The sequence below is a fragment of the Bufo bufo genome, chromosome 1 (genome assembly GCF_905171765.1).
Source record: "Bufo bufo chromosome 1, aBufBuf1.1, whole genome shotgun sequence".
Taxonomy (NCBI): domain Eukaryota; kingdom Metazoa; phylum Chordata; class Amphibia; order Anura; family Bufonidae; genus Bufo; species Bufo bufo.
Window position 1 is genome coordinate 816,416,138 of NC_053389.1, and position 19,372 is coordinate 816,435,509.

Genomic DNA, 19,372 nt, shown 5'->3' on the forward strand with positions numbered 1-19,372 from the left:
GGTACGGAACGTTTGTTGGCCGGAGAAAATACCGCAGCATGCTGCGCTTTTTGCTCCGGCCAAAAATCCGGAACACTTGCCGCAAGGCCGGATCCGGAATTAATGCCCATTGGAAGGCATTGATCCGGATCCGGCCTTAAGCTAAACGTCGTTTCGGCGCATTGCCGGAGCCGACATTTAGCTTTTTCAGAGTGGTTACCATGGCTGCCGGGACGCTAAAGTCCTGGCAGCCATGGTAAAGTGAAGCGGGGGAGCAGTGTACTTACCTTCCGTGCGGCTCCCCGGGCGCTCCAGAGTGACGTCAGGGCGCCCCAAGTGCATGGATCACGTGATCGCATGGATCACGTCATCCATGCGCATGGGGCGCTCTGACGTCATTCTGGAGCGCCCCGGGAGCCGCACGGACTGTAAGTATACTGCTCCCCCGCTCCCAGCTCCTACTATGGCAACCAGGACTTTAATAGCGTCCTGGGTGCCATAGTAACACTGAAAGCATTTGGAAGACGGTTCCGTCTTCAAATGCTTTCAGTACACTTGCGTTTTTCCGGATCCGGCAGGCACCTCCGGCAACGGAAGTGCATGCCGGATCCCAACAACGCAAGTGTGAAAGAGGCCTAAGGGGCCAAAACTGACCAAATAAATCAAGTGTGAGCTCAGCCTTACAGGTCGATGTTAGCCCCAGGTATAAAGAACCGTGCAGAGGCTCAAGATCCTACTGTAGCGTGAAAGAGCGCACTCCTTTTACACCATCGTCAGCTGATTCGACATAGATGTCTACAGAACCTTTTCTATGAAACGCTAATAAAAGTAGAGTGTCAGCAGTAAGTTTGTTTTGACGTCACTGATTATTTTGCCCTTCCTCTGATCCGTCAGAACAATAGCCCCCAGAAAAACGGATCCTGTCTGTTGAGCATCTGCCTTCACTCAGTCAGTATTTGGTCAGTAATCCATCAGTATTGATAAAGCCAAAAAAACAGGAGTGGATCCAAAACAGAGATGACAAGTGAATGAAATATTTGCATGTCTTCTGTGTTTTGTACCCACTCCTGCTTTTGGCTACCAAATCGTAAGCCAATTCTGATGGGACCGTACAGATCTTACAGCTGCTACACATTTTTCCTTCATTCTGACAGATCAGAAGGGTAAAATAAATGATTATGTCAACCAGGCCAAAAAGGCAAAATAATGACCCAGCAGCATGAGGATGCCACAGAATGGCCCAGTGACATAGTGTTGAGTTAGTAGCTCAAGGAGGGTGTGCTTTGCGGTGTACATGCAAACTTTCCTGGCCATTTCTAGGATGTTTTGCAGATGAATGAAAGACTTCAGGAACTGCTTGACAACCAGATTGAAGACGTGTGCCATGCAGGGCACATCGCTCATCCTTCCTTGACGCAGCGCTGACACCATGTTCTTCCCATTGTCGGTCACCATGGTTCCGATTTTGAGTTGTCACAGAGAAAGCCAGGATTCAATTTGTTGATGAAGAACACGGAGCAGTTCCTCCCTTGTGTGACTCTGTTCGCCAAGGCAAACTAGGTGCAGAACAGCGTGACACCACCGTGCCCTGCACATGTGGTATGCTGGTGGGGCACTGTGCATTGTCCCTGCAGTGGAGGCTGAGGACACGGTGGAGGATGAGGAGGCAGAGGCGGACATTGTCGCAGGACCAACGACGAGGCGGAAGCGGCGTCACCTAGTCAAGGGTACGATTTGGATGGTCAGGAACCACATTTACCCAGTAGGCCGTGAAGGACATATATTGTCCTTGACCATAGTTACAGCTCCACACGTCGGAGCTGCCGTGCACTTTGGCAGACACCGACAGGCTCAAGGACTGGCCCACCTTCTGTTCTACATATTTGCGCAGGGCTGGTAATGCCTTTTTGGCAAAGAAATTACGGCTTGGGACTCTCCACCTCGGCTTGGCACAAACCATCAGTTCTCTGAAAGGTGCAGAGTCCACCATTTGGAAAGGGAGAGACTGCAGCACCAGCAACTTGGCCAGGAGCACGTTCAGCTTCTGCGCCGTTGGATGAGTGCACGTATACTGTTGTCTCTTGTAAAACACTTCGGTGGTCGATTGCTGACAGAATAACTGATGAGGAGTAGGAGGGCGAGTAGCAGGAGCATCAGAACCGGTAGATGATGGGAAGAACAGACAGCTCTATTTGTTTGAGGTGGTGGAGCCTTGACTGCCTGAAATTGGGTGCGTGCCACTGGGTGATGCAGTAGTTGCTACGGCAGGCTGGACCACCACATTGGAGCCACGGTTCTTCCAGGCCACTTTATGGCGACGCTGCATATGTTGACGCAGGGCCGTGGTGCCAACATTGGCACCCTAGCCACGCTTTATATTTTGCCAAAGATTCGGCAAATGGCCATGTTCACCTCCTCCAGCGGCTTAACAAAAAACTGCCACTTCGCCGAGTAGGTGATTTTACCCCCAACACTCCGCACTGACTGACTGCTACCGCAGCTGCCTACATGAACCCCTGAACCACTACTTTCGGGGCAGGTAGGCTCCTGTGAAGAAGGTGGTCTACCCTGGGCATGTTTGGTTCCCGACCTCCCACTGCTGCCACCCTGCTGAATCACGGCCACGCTCCCGACTTGCTCTGTCCACTGCTGCCTCATGTGCAAGCTGCCACCCTCTTCTCCGGATGATGATGAAGCCCCTTCATCACCTGGCTCCCAATTGCGATCAGCTAACAACCGCTCGCAACACCAGCTCCCACGCCACTCTCCTCATCACTATTTGCCCGCCTACCAAAGGGAGCGGCGGATGTCTCCTTCAGATCTTTGCTGGGCCGTAGCTCCTGACTGTCCTCTAGTATAGTGGACTAGTTGTATAGTGGAGCTGATCCCACAGCATATAATACTTCTCTGGCTGAGGTAACAGAAAAAAGCAAAGGTAGGTTGAGGACAAGTGAGGGCACAGGGCCTGATCCTGGGCCATGCCAACTAAGGGTTGTGTCTGATGAACTCACCGACTCTTGGCTGGGGGTGTCTGGTGTCACTTGGAAAGAAGTGGATGACCGAGTCAACCATTCAAGAACTGCTGGGTTGCTGGTCAAGACACAACCGCTAGATTCCACCAGGAGCTCAGGCCTCTCGAAGTGACCCCTGCTGCTGTAAGCTGTGTACCTGGGTGGGCTCCCCAGGATACAGCGAAGTCACAGACGAGAAAAGCGACACAAACTCCATCTTTTAGTAACCAATAAAACTTTACTAAACATTGACAACCAACATAACGATGTAAGAATACACAATAATATTTCCCCACCCTTGAGTCCTGTCCTAGTCTGGCTAGCCAACCCTAACTCGGTGGCGTGCACAGCAGAGCCTGAAAAGTCGATACTCTGCCGTGGAATGCAACAACCCTGACCAATGGCGCACACAGCAGAGCCTGAAAAGTCGATACTGTGCCACAAACAATCCCGGGCAGCCTGCCGAATACAGATCCTACCTATCTAACTAATGGCAGGTACAAGCTCAGTCTCAAATTCTTCAGGTACCACTAAAACAGTGCGATGAACACAACAAAACCCGGGTTCACTGACCTGATACCATCTGGTAACAGAGGATGTCTCTCATCAGTATAGTTCCAGGCCTGTAAGCACACCTGCGGCTTTCTTTCAAAGCTCCAATCAGCTCTGCTGGAGACAATCCCTTCTCCTGAGGATAGGAACTGGGTACGGAACGGGTGACAGTCCCTCTCTACTATCACCACGATCAATGCAGGACACTCCAATGCCGTGTTGAGACTGGCTTGTGTCTCACACACACCATCCTCCCAAGATGTCTGACTCTCTCCTTCCTGTTCTTCTCAGAAAACAGCCTGCATGAGTCATCAGCTCCTTTGCATATTGAAATTCAGCAGTCACTTGAGCTGTGTGGGGAAACAGAGGCCTCTATTGCCCAAAATGCCAAATGGCAGTTCCAATACAATTATGCACAAACATTATACAGGAAGAGCTGTTCTAACAATCTCACATGCCACCCCACTAGAGGATGTATCTGTGGAGGCACAACAGCATTGGGCCTCGCTGACATTCTCAGATTGAGGGGCTCAGAAATACTGGGGATGTCAGGCATATTTGACAAGGGAGGAGCTGTTGACTGCTCAGCATTACACCTATGTGGCAAACCTGCCACAGTCGGAATCTCTGTGGACACCTTGGCAGGGACAACCTACCATTCCTCCTCTTCCTCATCTGAGAGACTCTCCTTCATACTCTGAGCGTGAGGAGGCACCCCCTCCACGCACACAGGCTCATCAAAATTGCAACGTCTAAACATATTACGGTGCAAGTTTTGTAAGGGTCCCTATGTCCCTACTGGCTCTACCTCATAGACCGGAATAGCGTAGTCTACCCTTCTCTTCACCGTATATGGAACCGCCTCCCACCGTCAATCCAACTTCCCAGACAACCGTTTTGGCTTTGACCATCACCCGATCACCCAAGGCATACCCATATTTCTGCACTGGTCTTGGGTTATGGTGTACCACCTGTCCCAGGCGCTCCTCCTCAACCTTGTGAACCGCTCTCAGCCGGCAGTGGGGCTCCTGCACCCATGCGCTGGTACTTCTCGTGGGGGCTCCATCGGTTTAGGCATGTGGAGATCTTCAATCTCGCGTCTGGCTCTTCCAAACATGAGCATATGTGGAGAGTATCCGGTGGTATTGTGTACCCTGTTGTTATAGGCCCACATCAACTCGGGAAGGTACGCGGGCCACCAAGCTTTTTGACTGTCTTCCACAGCATCTGAAGCAAGGTGCAAGGTGCAATTTAAGCGTTCGCACGCCCCGTTTCCTTGTGGATGATATGGAGTGGTGCGGGAGCGTTCAATCCTATACAGCTGGTACAGTTAGTTCATTAGAGTACCCTGAAATCATGCTCCCTGGACAGAATGTATCCTCCGTGGTCATCCAAACACCTGCATAAAGTGTTTACAGACAGCTTCGGTGGCCGACTGCGGTTTGGTCTCTGGTGGGCACAGCCTCCACATACTTGGTGAAATGATCTGTCATGACTAGACAGTACAAGTGTCCCGAGGTAGAGTATCCAATCTGTACATAATCGATCATCAGATTTTCAAGGGGTGCTGAGGTGCGGATGGTCTGCACAGGAGCCCGCTGTACTCTTTCTCAGCCCGCAGGATCGACACTTAAGACATGCTGCGGCCACCATGTCGGCCAGATCTGGACAGTATACCAGCCGTTGAAGTCACTTGAACGTTTTGTCGCTCCCGAAATGAGCTCGCTTTCATGAGCTTCCCTGGCGGCCTCTGGTCCCAAGGACATGGGAATGACAATCTGTTGCCGGTACTGCAGCTCTGACTGTAAGTAAATGGTCCGGCACATGAGGCCCTGGGTAATTGACAGCTTGTCCCACTGCCTCAACAACTTCTGACCCTCTGGGGTCAGACAGGCTCGTTCTTTTGGCCGAGGCCAGATCTTGCTCCCATTCTTTCACTTTCCACAAATCCCGGCAGCCATTCTGGACTCTCTCCCAATCAGCCAACATTTTCCCTACCACCAGGGTTATTCCAGATGCCACCCCACTTGAATTTGTTACATCTGGGAACAGAGGTAAGTGACCAAAATCAGGAGTTTCAGTTTCCTCTAACTCCTCATCGGCTCTCTGAGTCAACTGTCCTACTGGAACTTGAGAGATTGCATCCGCGTTGCCGTTCTCCCTACCGGACCGGAACTTGATGCGGTATTGGTAATTAGAAAGGCAGGCCAACCATCTTTGCTCGAGTGCACCGAGCTTGACATTCTCCAGGTGTGGTAACGGGTTGTTGTCTGTCATAACGGTCACTTCTGAACCAGTCAGGTATTTCGCAAACCTTTCGGTCATGGCCCACACCAGTGCCAGTAGTTCCAGTTTAGAGGAGCTATAGTTATCAGGGTTGCGTTCTGACTCTCTTAGGGACCGGCTCCCATAGGCGATGACTCTCTCCCGTCCATCCTGGACTTGGGATAGTACGGCCCCCAGACCATGTAGGCTTCCGTCAGTATACAGCAGGAATGGGGTATCAAATCGCGTATAGGCCATGATCGGGGCATTGGTCAGCGCCTCTTTCACCGCTTCAAAGGCCTCTTTTTGCCGGGGCCCCCAGTCAATGGGATGTTTCTTTGGGCCCCCAGCTGTGCCTTTTAGCAACTCGTTTAACAGGCCCACTAGATGAGCAAATTTGTCCATAAACTTCCTGTAGTAGCCAGCCAGTCCCACGAACGCCCGTACCTCTCGTAGTGTACTTGGCCTGGGCCACTTCTGAACGTCCTCCACCTTGCTGGGGGCCGGCTTTACCCCCTTCTGGGTGACCACATGTCCTAATTACTCTATCTGCTGTCGGAACAGGGCTTGATCTTGAGCCATGGTCTCTTAGCCGTCCCAAGACTTGTCGCAGCTTCTGGAGGTGATCTTCAAAGGAGGCCCCAAACACTACTATGTAATCCAGGTATATCAATACTGATTCGAAGTTGAGGTCCCCCAGACAGTGTTCCATCAATTGCTGGAATGTCCCCAGAGCATTGGAGAGGCTAAAGTGCCTCTGTTTGAACTCGTAGAGTCCCATAGGTAGAATGAATGCCGTCTTAGCTTTGTCCTTCTTGGCCACCGGCACCTGCCAGTACTCACTAGCCAGGTCAAGAGTCGAGAAGAAATTTGCTTGGCTTAGGGCTGACAATGACTCCTCAATCCGCAGGAGGGGGTAGGCATCCCGGTCAGTCTGAGCATTCAGCTTCCGATAATCCACGCAGAACCGGAGACTCCCATCTTTCTTCCACGCCAAGACTACCGGAGCAGCCCACGGACTTTGACTCTCCTGGATCACCCGGTTCTCCAACATGCTGGCCATCATATCTTTCACCTCCTGGTACATCTTAGGTGGGATTTGCCAGTATCGTTCCCTGATCAGTGCAGCATCGCCGGTTGGGATTTCGTGTTCGATGGCAGTAGCACACCAAAAGTCCTTGTCATGTCTCATAAAGGCCCCTTGAAATTCCCAAAGGGTGTCTTCCAGCAGCTTTTGTTCCCCCAGGGTCAGAGTTATGCATTCCACCCCCATCTGGGCCATGATCACTTGACCGTTCCACTCCGCTGTCGGGGTTTTCCTTGAATGGATGTCCACAGCATAGGTCCAGGCTGATCTCCTATCAGGCTGTAGCTTGAAGCCCCTTTGATGAGCGATACCCCCTTCGGACACATAAACTGGCCAGCAGGGTGTTTCTGGGGATGGTTAACTCGCAGTCCTCAACATTACAGCAGCGTACAGGCACACATCCATCCTTCACAATGGCGAGGGCCCGGGCTACCAGTGGGCGAGTCTGCGTTTCTTCTTGATAAGCGGGCTCGATCAGGACCTCCAGTCCATTCAATCATCGTCCAGCCCCCACCGGCAGCATCAATATTCGCTCTTGTCTAGGGGGGATCTTCACCGGGTTCCTCCGTGGCACCCTCAGATCTTCAATGGTCCGACCGGACATGTTACTCTTTTGCAGGCTATAGCTCCTCACCGTCTGTTGTAAAACCTTCTGGGTAGGCCGGTGTGTGGTGGCCCGTTGCCAATACTTCCGCCCTTCCTTGGCATAGAGTTGATGGTCTAGGTCTCTCAGTACATTAATGCCCAGGGTCACGTCCATTCCTTTCCAGGACGAATAGTCCATCAGCACGGCCCCCTTCTTGTCGATGTCTTGCCCAAACAGTCAGATCCGCATCCAGACTATCCCGCGGACACCCATCTCTCTGTTATCGGCAGCTGTCAGCCTGATGACGCTACCATTTTCGGGCTCCATCATATGCTGTAAGTGCCTCTCGAAGAACTACAGAGGCATAAGGGTGCACTATGACCCTGTATCGACGAGGCAGCAGACCTTCCGGCCTTCCAACTCGGCTTCTAATACGGGGCTGCTGGCATACAGATCATGTTCTTTACGCAGAGGGCTTAACTTCTGGTGCACCGCCTCAGGACGCCCAGCTACTTCAGCTGTTGGAAGTTTAACGTCGGCTCAGACGCTACTTGTTCTGGGTACTCTCTGGCCATATGGCCGTACTTTTGGCAAGCCCAAGCCCGCCTCCTCATCTGGGTTTGTTCTGGGTGGAGTGGCATGAGGTGTGGGGACCGTTTCCGGAGGCCGGGACGGCTCTGCCTTTATCTAGGTCACTTCCAGACGAAGCTCTTTCAATTCTGCCCACAGGGCCTGGACCACATCCTTTAACCCCTTAAGGACACAGCCTTTTTACACCTTAGGACCAGGCCATTTTTTGCAAATCTGACCAGAGTCACTTTGAGTGCTGATAACTTTAAAACGCTTTGACTTATCCAAGCCGTTCTGAGATTGTTTTTTCGTCACATATTGTACTTCATGATACTGGTAAAATGAAGTCAAAAAAATTATTTTTTTGCACCAAAAAATACCTAATTTAACAAAAATTTTGAAAAATTAGCAAATTTCAAAGTTTCAGTTTCTCTACCTCTGTAATACATAGTAATACCCCCAAAAATTGTGATGACTTTACATTCCCCATATGTCTACTTCATGTTTGAATTATTTTGGGAATGATATTTTATTTTTTGGGGATGTTATAAGGCTTAGAAGTTTAGAAGCAAATCTTGAAATTTTTCAGAAATTGACAAAAACAAAATTTTTAGGGACCAGTTCAGGTCTCAAGTCACTTTGCGAGGCTTACATAATAGAAACCACCCAAAAATGACCCCATCTAAGAAACTACACCCCTCAAGGTATTCAAAACTGATTTGCATACGTTGTTAACCCTTTAGGTGTTGCACAAGAGTTATTGGCAAATGGGGAGGAAATTTGAGAATTTCATTTTTTTGTCTAATTTTTCATTTTAACCCATTTTTTCCACTAACAAAGCAAGGGTTAACAGCCAAACAAGACTGTATCTTTATTGCCCTGACTCTGCCGTTTACAGAAACACCCAATATGTGGCCGTAAACTACTGTATGGCCACACAGCGGGGTGTAGAGTGAAAGGTGCGCCGTTGGGTTTTTGGAGGGCTGATTTTGCTGGAGTGTTTTTTTGACACCATGTCCCATTTGAAGCCCCCCTGATGCACCCCTAGAGTAGAAACTCCATAAAAGCGACCCCATCTAAGAAGCTACACCCCTCAAGGTATTCAAAACTGATTTTACAAACTTTGTTAACTCTTTAGGTGTTGCACAAGATTTAATGGAAAATAGAGATACAATTTCAAAATTTCACTTTTTTGGCAGATTTTCCATTTTAATATTTTTTTTCCAGTTACAAAGCAAGGGTTAACAGCCAAACAAAACTCATTATTTATGGCCCTGATTCTGTAGTTTACAGAAACACCCCATATGTGGTCGTAAACCGCTGTACGGGGACACGGCAGGGCGCAGAAGGAAAGGAATGCCATACGGTTTTTGGAAGGCAGGTTTTGCTGGACTGTTTTTTTTTTACACCATGTCCCATTTGAAGCCCCCCTGATGCACCCCTAGAGTAGAAACTCCAAAAAAGTGACCACATTTTAGAAACTACGGGATAGGTTGGCAGTTTTGTTGGTACTAGTTTAGGGTACATATGATTTTTGGTTGCTCTATATTACATTTTTTGTGCGGCAAGGTAACAAGAAATAGCTTTTTTGGCACCGTTTTTTTTTTGTTATTTACAACATTCATCTGACAGGTTAGATCATGTGGTAATTTTATAGAGCAGATTGTCACGGACGCGGCGATACCTAATATGTATACAATTTTTTTTATTTATGTAAGTTTTACACAATGATTTCATTTTTCAAACAAAAAAAATGTTTTAGTGTCTCCATAGTCTAAGAGCCATAGTTTTTTCAGTTTTTGGGTGATTATCTTAAATAGGGTCTCATTTTTTGCGGGATGAGATGATGGTTTGATTGGCATCTATTTTGGGGTACATATGACTTTTTGATTGCTTGCTATTACACTTTTTGTGATGTAAGATGACAAAAAATGGCTTTTTTTACACCGTTTTTATTTATATTTTTTTACGGTGGTCATCTGAGGGGTTAGATCATGTGATATTTTTATAGAGCCGGTCGATACGGACGCGGCGATACCTAATATGTATACTTTTTTTTTATTTAAGTAAGTTTTACACAATGATTTCATTTTTGAAACAAAAAAAATAATGTTTTAGCGTTTCCATAGTCTAAGAGCCATAGTTTTTTCAGTTTTTGGGCGATTATCTTGGGTAGGGTATGATTTTTGCGGGATGACGGTTTGATTGTTACAATTTTGGCGTACATGCGACTTTTTTGATCACTTTTATTACCTTTTTTGGGAAGTAAGGTGGGCAAAATTTAAATTTCATCATAGTTTTTTATTTTTTATTTTTATGGCGTTCACCGTTCGGGTAAAGTAACATGACCGTTTTATATATCAGGTCGTTACGGACGAGGCGATACCAAACATGTGTAGGGAATTTTATTTTTTTCATTTTTAATCAGTGATAAATGTGTTTTTTGATTTTTACTTTATTTTCACTTTTATTCACTTTTTTTTTGACCCAGACCCACTTGGTTCTTGAAGATCCAGTGGGTCTGATGTCTGTATAATACAGTACAGTACAATATATATTGCACTGTACTGCCGCACGGCAGTGATCGAAAATACACAGGGCGTACATGTACGCCCTGTGTCCTTAAGTACCAGGGCACAAGGGCGTACCTGTACGCCCTATGTCCTTAAGAGGTTAAGGACTCCGATTCTTCAGACTCCGAACAGTCCCTTGTAACATGCGTGCTATTCACTACTCTCGCTGCCGCATGTATGGGCTCTTCCTCTCTCTCTACGCCGGCTAAGTAGACGTTGTAGAATGTTATGTCGTTCATTGTTCGGGTCATCTCTTGTAATTTGTCTAGTAAGAATTTATTAAAGAGCCCCACTATGAACTGATCTCGTAGTAGCTGGTCCACCTCCCGGAAGGCGCCCATGGTCTCATCGTTGTATCTCATTCAGCATCTCCTGTAAAGCATTGGAATATTGCATCAGGGTCTCGTCCTCTTGCTGGGATCGGTTAAAGAAGTGACTCCATAACTGTACCACTTTGGCACGCCCCCCTTGGGCTCTCTCTAACACGGAGAATATTTTCACTAGGGTATCTCTCTTGGAGTCAGGCCTTACCATCACTGTCCGCCGGAAGTCACCCTCTAGGGCTCCTAATGCAACCTCTGCAGTTCGGAGGTCAGGTTACACATTTTAACCGCACTTCGCACCCTTTCATTCCAGCCCTGCAATGTCAGGTCATACTTTTGCAGATGACGCAGCAGTGCCCCTACGGGGATGTATGATACTGGGGTAGCCATGTTGTTGGGGCAAGCTGGTATTGTGCCTGTGCACCCTGGGCTGGGACCTAATCCGGCACCACTGGCGCCAGGGGACGGTCTCTTTGCATATTGAAATCCAGCAGTCACTTGAGGTGTGTGGGGAAACAGCGGCCTCTAGTCTACCAAATGACAGTTTCAATACAATTATGCACAAACATTATACAGGAAGCCACGGCCCTTTACTCTGCTGCGACCTGTGCCTGTGCCAGAAATATTTAGGCCTCTGCCAGTCCCCTGTGTAGGGCCTGTCACTTCTCTGTCTGACATACTGTTAGATTAAATAAATAAATAAAAAGGAAATTAATACACCCCAAAAAAGCTGTCATTTACTAACCTCACCACACAACGGCTAATAAGCCCTTATTTTTTTCCACTAATACAAGCCAAAAAGGGCTTTAGAACATATAACTGCACCGCACAACGGCTAATAAGACGTACAAATATTCCCTAGTAATACACCCTGTTAATGGCACTTGCACCCCAATAACAAGCAAGGTTTGCTGGAATTAGAGGTATCATCTATTGCAAACCTGAAAACAGCACTACAATGGCAATTTAGATCCCCAGTCAGTGCAGCAAGGTGTAATAGGATTGTTCCCATTACCCAGGCTGTACACTCTCCTATTGGACCCTGTTCTGCTTTAATACTGTGGAATGATTCCTCCCTATCCTTTCCCTGCACCTTGAATAATCTTTCCCTGCACTTGTAAATCTTTTTTTCAGCACAATAAAGTCTTTCCTCGCACTGTCCCTAGCGCCTGCTGACATCTCTCCCTGCACTAAGTACACTGGAAAATGGCAAAATCCAAGATGGCTGAGGCTATTTATAGGGCTGTGACATCACAGGGCTGGCTGGCTGCCGATTGGCTACATGCATGGCATTGTGGGTAATCCCTCATTCACAGAGTTCCTTGCTCCATGTCCTAACATGTTCAGCAGCCATTTTAGGAAAAAATGTGATTCGTTACCATGAAGCGTGAGGAAATTCGGATTCGGTGTGAATCAAATTTTCCCTGAAATTCGGATCGAATTCCACTTTGTCAACTTCGATTCGCTCATCTCTAGCTATAACTTTCCCAACAATAACAACTGATCACTAGAGCTACCAGATGCCCGACCCACACTGTCCAGCTGATTACTGGGTCTAATTCACAAAAAGTTGTCTTCTTTTCCCCCAGGTAAGGATCTCTGTTTTTCCTGCGTGCACTATCGGTTTCATCAACATTAAAAACTTTACTCGGAAAATGAGTGTCTCCATCCGAATGAACTCTGGAGAGCTTGTGTTCACTGCTGAGCTGCCCTTATCAGGCTCTGAGAAAATTATTGAGGTGAGGTTTAAAATCTGAAGGCATCAAGTAATGCAGGAGGCCCATTGGTTTCTTTAAAGTCATTTGCAGACAGTGATTCTTTTTCTCTGATGGTTGCATCATCCATGGTACAACATTTATTAAGGTCCATCCATGAATTATTCATATGAAGGTGTGCCGTGTGGTGTTCCATCACCAAAGAACACAAGCAAGCATCCTTGAGGCAGAGATGCGTTGATTTCCTTGCATGAATGTATGTCGTTAACTTCAGTTGAATATCCAAGTCAAAACATTGAGTAAATATCCTTAACTTTTCCACAGATACTCAGTGTAAATGGATCTTGTCCTGTGGCCACGATAACTACGCAGGGACAAAATTGTGACGTCGTTTTCCAGTTTCCCATGGACATGGAGGCTACATTGAAAACTCTTATCTTGGCTGCATTCGTGTACATGGTGAGTTGTAGATACCAGGGATGGTCCTAGGAAAAAAACTGTGAGGATCTACATTGAGCTATTCCATCTCCAGCTCTGTAGTCAAAAAGTATTTCTTATAAATATGCACAAACATACACATTTACCACAGATAGGAGCTCCAGCCGTGTGTGTGTCCGTAAGTGTGAGGGAAACTATCTGATGATTGTTCTGGTGGAAAATGTCCATCAGATTCCTACAAAAGCTGTTCAAAGTCAGTGGGGCTGTACTTCTTGAAATGGCCTCTCTCTGATTCTGTAAACATCATTCTGTTTGTGGCTTAACACTTCATGCAGGTTACACAGTACATATACTGTAAGATTCCCATAGAACAATTACATTTACACAGGATAATGACACTGACACTTGGGGTACAGGATAATGACACTGACACTTGGGGTACAGGATAATGACACTGACACTTGGGGTACAGGATAATGACACTGACACTTGGGGTACAGGATAATGACACTGACACTTGGGGTACAGGATAATGACACTAACACTTGGGGTACAGGATGATGACATTGACACTCGGGGTACAGGATAATGACACTGACACTTGGGGTACAGGATAATGACACTGACACTTGGGGTACAGGATAATGACACTGACACTTGGGGTACAGGATGATGACACTGACACTTGGGGTACAGGATAATGACACTGACACTTGGGGTACAGGGTAATGACACTGACACTTGGGGTACAGGATAATGACACTGACACTTGGGGTACAGGATAATGACACTGACACTTGGGGTACAGGATAATGACACTGACACTTGGGGTACAGGATAATGACACTGACACTTGGGGTACAGGATAATGACACTGACACTTGGGGTACAGGATAATGACACTGACACTTGGGGTACAGGATAATGACACTAACACTTGGGGTACAGGATGATGACATTGACACTCGGGGTACAGGATAATGACACTGACACTTGGGGTACAGGATAATGACACTGACACTTGGGGTACAGGATAATGACACTGACACTTGGGGTACAGGATGATGACACTGACACTTGGGGGACAGGATAATGACACTGACACTTGTGGTACAGGATAATGACACTGACACTTGGGGTACAGGATAATGACACTGACACTTGGGGTACAGGATAATGACACTGACACTTGGGGTACAGGATAATGACACTGACACTTGGGGTACAGGATAATGAGACAGTGACACTTGGGGTACAGGCTAATGACTCTGACACTTGGGGTACAGGATAATGACACTGACACTTGGTGTACAGGATAATGACACTGACACTTGGGGTACAGGGTAATGACACTAACTCTTGGGGTACAGGATAATGACACTGACACTTGGGGTACAGGATAATGACACTGACACTTGGGGTACAGGATAATGACACTGACACTTGGGGTACAGGATAATAATGCTGACACTTGGGGTACAGGATAATGACACTGACGCTTGGGGTACAGGATAATGACACTGACACTCGGGGTACAGGATAATGACACTGACACTTGGGGGACAGGATAATGACACTGACACTTGGGGTACAGGATAATGACACTGACACTTGGGGTACAGGATAATGACACTGACACTTGGGGTACAGGATAATAACGCTGACACTTGGGGTACAGGATAATGACACTGACACTTGGGGGACAGGATAATGACACTGACACTTGGGGTACAGGATACTGACACTGACGCTTGGGGTACAGGATAATGACACTGACACTTGGGGTACAGGATACTGACACTGACACTTGGGGTACAGGATAGTGACACTGACACTTGGGGTACAGGATAATGACACTGACACTTGGGGTACAGGATAATCACACTGACACTTGGGGTACAGGATAATGAGACATTGACACTTGGGGTACAGGATAATGACACTGACACTTGGGGTACAGGGTAATGACACTAACTCTTGGGGTACAGGATAATGACACTGACACTTGGGGTACAGGATAATGACACTGACACTTGGGGTACAAGATAATGACACTGACACTTGGGGTACAGGATAATAACGCTGACACTTGGGGTACAGGATAATGACACTGACACTTGGGGTACAGGATAATGACACGCTGACACTTGGGGTACAGGATAATGACACTGACATTTGGGGTACAGGATAATAACACACTGACATTTGGGGTACTACAGGATAATGACACTGACACTTGGGGTACAGGGCAATAACAAACTGACAACAATTCATTCACATACAGTATAACAGACATCTTGAGATGAACCATTTCAGAGCAGATATAAATAAGAAGATGTTACACCGGTTACTATGTTCTCTATTCTTTTGATAATTATATCTTATGTTGTTTTTTCCCCTTTTCTGAACAGAGATATCAACTGAGTAAAATGTCCAGCAGCAGCAGCTCCTCGGCTTATCACAGGCGTCGGAACACTGCCAATCACGATGACGACCACCGTTGGGGTCATGGAGGCTTCAATGGACATCCTGTTGGTGGAGGTTTTGGTGGAGGTTTTGGTGGAGATTTTGGTGGAGGTTTTGGTGGAGGTTTTAGTGGAGGGGACTGTGGAGGTGGAGGAGGGAATTCTGGAGGTGGAGGAGGAGACTGTGGTGGTGGAGGAGGGAACTCTGGAGGTGGAGGAGGAGACTGTGGTGGTGGAGGAGGGAACTCTGGAGGTGGAGGAGGAGACTGTGGTGGTGGAGGAGGGGGCTGTGGTGGTGGAGGAGGAGACTGTGGTGGTGGAGGAGGGGGCTGTGGTTAATTGTGTTTCTTCATTTCTTGTGTTCACCATCATTGTGACAGTCAGTCACTTTTACCCTATGTAAGAATCCTCAGCCACCCCAACATCTGTCTCTGTGATCTCACTTAGACCTTATACTGATTTCTTGGTTCTCTTTGACAGTTCTTCACAGACTATTATCCATGTCATGTACTAGGCCATAGTATACTCTAGCTGTTCTATTTGATATGGACATCTAAGCTGAAAACTATGCCAAAGCTTCAAGAATGTTTTTTTATATCCTTGAGTTTACAAATTCCCAAAGTAATTTTTTTCATTTTCAAAACTTTAGCCACGAGGGTAACATCCATAACTATTCCATCACATACAAAAATAATTACTAAATAAAACAAATGCAGCTCTCACCTGTTACATCTGTTGTGAGCTCGGTTATCACCCTGGACACGGGTGCTGCCTGGAAATTGAAAAAAGAGTGAAAAGTCCAGCTCTAAACAACAGTGAGTACTTTATTTGCAGTGCAGTAAAAACTTCCAACTCTAAAGTGCAAGAAATAGTCTACGCGTTTCGGACCTTAATCATGACATGCATCACATATATTAAAGTTTTCTATATACTCCTCCTGCACCTATCCACAATGATTAAGGTGTCACAGGATCGGAAACTAATTAATAAAATCAGAACACATGATATTCTTCCTTAAAACATTCACATTCTCATAAAATCAAAGATCCAAACAATGCAATGGTTAGCGGAGAATTTTTTATCAGTAATGCTGTAAGATCAAATCACGTCTCTTATTTAAACCTGTAGGAAAACATGTACTTAACTGGAACATCCAGAAAGCCCCTCTATTCGCAGGAACCATCGAAGGGCCACTAACGCAAGGTTATGTGGAATGTTAGTATACAGGGACACCACGTCTGCCGTGATCCAGGCACACGTGTCTCTCCATTCAAAATCCTCAAACGCCTGCAAGACCGACCTGGTGTCCCTGATATATCCAGAAAAAGTGGAACAAGGGGTTGGAGAAGGGAATCTACCCATTCTGGTAATTTTTCTGAAAATGATCCTATCCCCGCTACTACGGGTCTCATAGGCGGGGGAAAAAACATTCTTATGAGTTTTTGGCAATGCGTGAAAAATAGATATAATGGGATGAAGTACATCGATATAATCTATTTCTTTCTGATTGAAAATTCCCATCTCCAAACCCCTAGCCAAAATTTGTGAGATTTTTTCCTGAAATGATAAAAGGGGGTTGCCACTTAGTTTTTTATATACTGACACATCATCTAACATTTTCTCCACCTGTGTTCTATAGAAGGAACGTCTAACACTACCCCCCCCCCCCCACCCCTTATCAGCCTGTTTAACCATCAAATCCTGTCTCTGTTTTAACTCTTGCAAAGCTTTGAGTTCACCTGGGGACATGTTTTTATTTGTTCTAGGGACTGAAATATTTTAAATTTTTATTAACATTCATCTTAATTCTGTCCTGTAAAATACAAAGATCCCTCTCCACTAATTCTTGGAAGCGATCTAGAGAGGCGGAGCGTGACCGCAAGGGATAGAAATCCCTATTTGGAGTTTTAAAGTGTAAAGAGGTATGGGTCAATGCAGCGCTCTCCCGCTCTGCTCACATTTCCTGTAGGGAGCAAACATGCATCATTTCTTTAAAATTCATGTTGACACCTAAAATGTCATATATATTGGCAGTCTGTGCTCCTTCGACAGGGGAAGTAACAATGGATTCATCGCATGGTAAGACTTCACTCGTAGTGAAGTGGACAGGACCTTTGAGTCTACGGCAAATCACCAAAAATTTTAGGTTAATGCTTTTCACTCTTTTTTCAATATTCCATCACGTAGATCAACATAGCAACATCTTACCTAACAGGACTGAAATCCAGTAAGGCTATGTAGTCCAGCCTTCTATAAGAGAAGCGCAAAGGATGAAAAACGAATATAACTTTACTGCTTTACTTTTCAAACTTAGTTCCAAGGGTCCAAATTTATGGAAAATATGGTCACAGTTAGAGTGTGTTCTGCGTTTCAAACGTATAAACGACTTTCTCTGTTTTCCTGTGAGTTTAACCTTGTAATGTACTTCGGAAAAAAAATCCTCAGTAAAGTTATATTGTTCTTCATCCTATGAGCTGAGGGAACCTTTTTACTTTTGTAAAGAAGGTCAAGCTCAAAGCAAGTTACCAGCAAATGACTCTACATACTGTACCTGGATTGTGCTGAGCTGGATTTCGATTTATTTATTAAGTCCAACTTTGTATCCTGTAGTGTTGATCCAGAAGAAGAAAAAATAAACTTAGTTACTAACTGTCCTCAAGTTTGGAGAATACAACTAGAGGGGGTGATGGCACCTCAGAGGAACCACATACGCGCTTATGAGACATCCATAGGAGGGTTCATTGATTTGCCATTATCATTTTTCTAAGCATTGGGTCACCACTTGTAGTACTGTAACACCCCAGAGTGGTGTCACTACTTCTGCACCTTGCTACTGTCTTTATTGGTCTAACCTCATGTCATCTTATGCATTTATTTCCAGGTCCTCCACACTCTGCATTTCTAATGTTATGTAGCTGTTCATATGTAATGGGCCTGGTCCACCAGCAGGTGGCAGCAAATATGGCAGAGCTATACTTAGATAGGATGGAACTTTCCATTCCATTCTAACCCCCCCTCTGGAGAGAGGTGGGCGAGTCCCACTTCCTGCAGGAAGGGTGGGGACCAGTTTCTAGTTAGTCTAGTTTACCCCCTGCTAGGGGACAGGTGTGCAGGGGCACGTCTCTGCTGGATCTGCCCACGCCAGCCAGAGCACCTTAAGCTCTCCTGGCCATGGTGCCAAAGTAAAAAGCCTCAGGAGCCAGGAGGAAAGTTCCCTGGCATAACCATAAGTCAGACCAAAGAGAGAATTGCGGCATACAGAAGTAACAGTATATTAAGCATGCCTGTCAGTACAGCAGAGAGAGAGAAAGCAAGCAGAGTTATTGAAGAAGCCTGCCAGTTTAATACTAAAGCCTGCTGGGACCAAGACAAAGCTTGAAGACTGTTTCTGATGAATGTTTATTCAAGTAAAGCTGCTGTTCAACTACATACAACGTCTGGACTGAATCTTTCTTTCAAATCCCTCAATTATTCCCCCTATTTATTGCTTCAGAGCCAAAGCCTGGGATCCAGCCGTATCCAGGTAGGAGCACCGTGACACACATAAAGAGACATTTGGACCACACCATTACTCCACTCTGCATTTCGTACACCTGGGACGTGATTTATAGTAGGGCCCTGGGGGGAGGCCTCCAGTTGCAGTACCTAATTGTAATACTTAAAGTCATTGTATGCGGTCCTTGGAGAGAAAGAGCCCAGTTCTTGTTGGTGCCATCACTCAGCAAGAACCCGTGCAGAGCTCCCGTTTCTGCATTCTACAGAGAGGCATTCTCCAGGATTCATATATTAATGAACTATCCTCAGACAG

The 19,372-nt window shown here is 46.4% G+C and overlaps 1 protein-coding gene across 5 annotated transcripts in view; it reads left to right on the forward strand.

The window, feature by feature from the left end:
- The window catches only part of LOC120986624, a 128,240-nt gene extending 110,297 nt beyond the window's left edge, over window positions 1–17,943 (forward strand). For all 5 annotated transcript variants that reach the window (XM_040415288.1, XM_040415287.1, XM_040415285.1 and 2 more), the window contains 4 exons: window positions 12,536–12,685; window positions 12,986–13,120; window positions 15,511–15,640; window positions 15,689–17,943. In XM_040415288.1, the coding sequence (XP_040271222.1) occupies window positions 12,536–12,685; window positions 12,986–13,120; window positions 15,511–15,640; window positions 15,689–15,903 (630 nt within the window). In that variant the 3' untranslated portion in view covers window positions 15,904–17,943. The remainder of the gene's footprint in view (window positions 1–12,535; window positions 12,686–12,985; window positions 13,121–15,510; window positions 15,641–15,688) is intronic.
- Window positions 17,944–19,372: the final 1,429 nt, after the last annotated feature.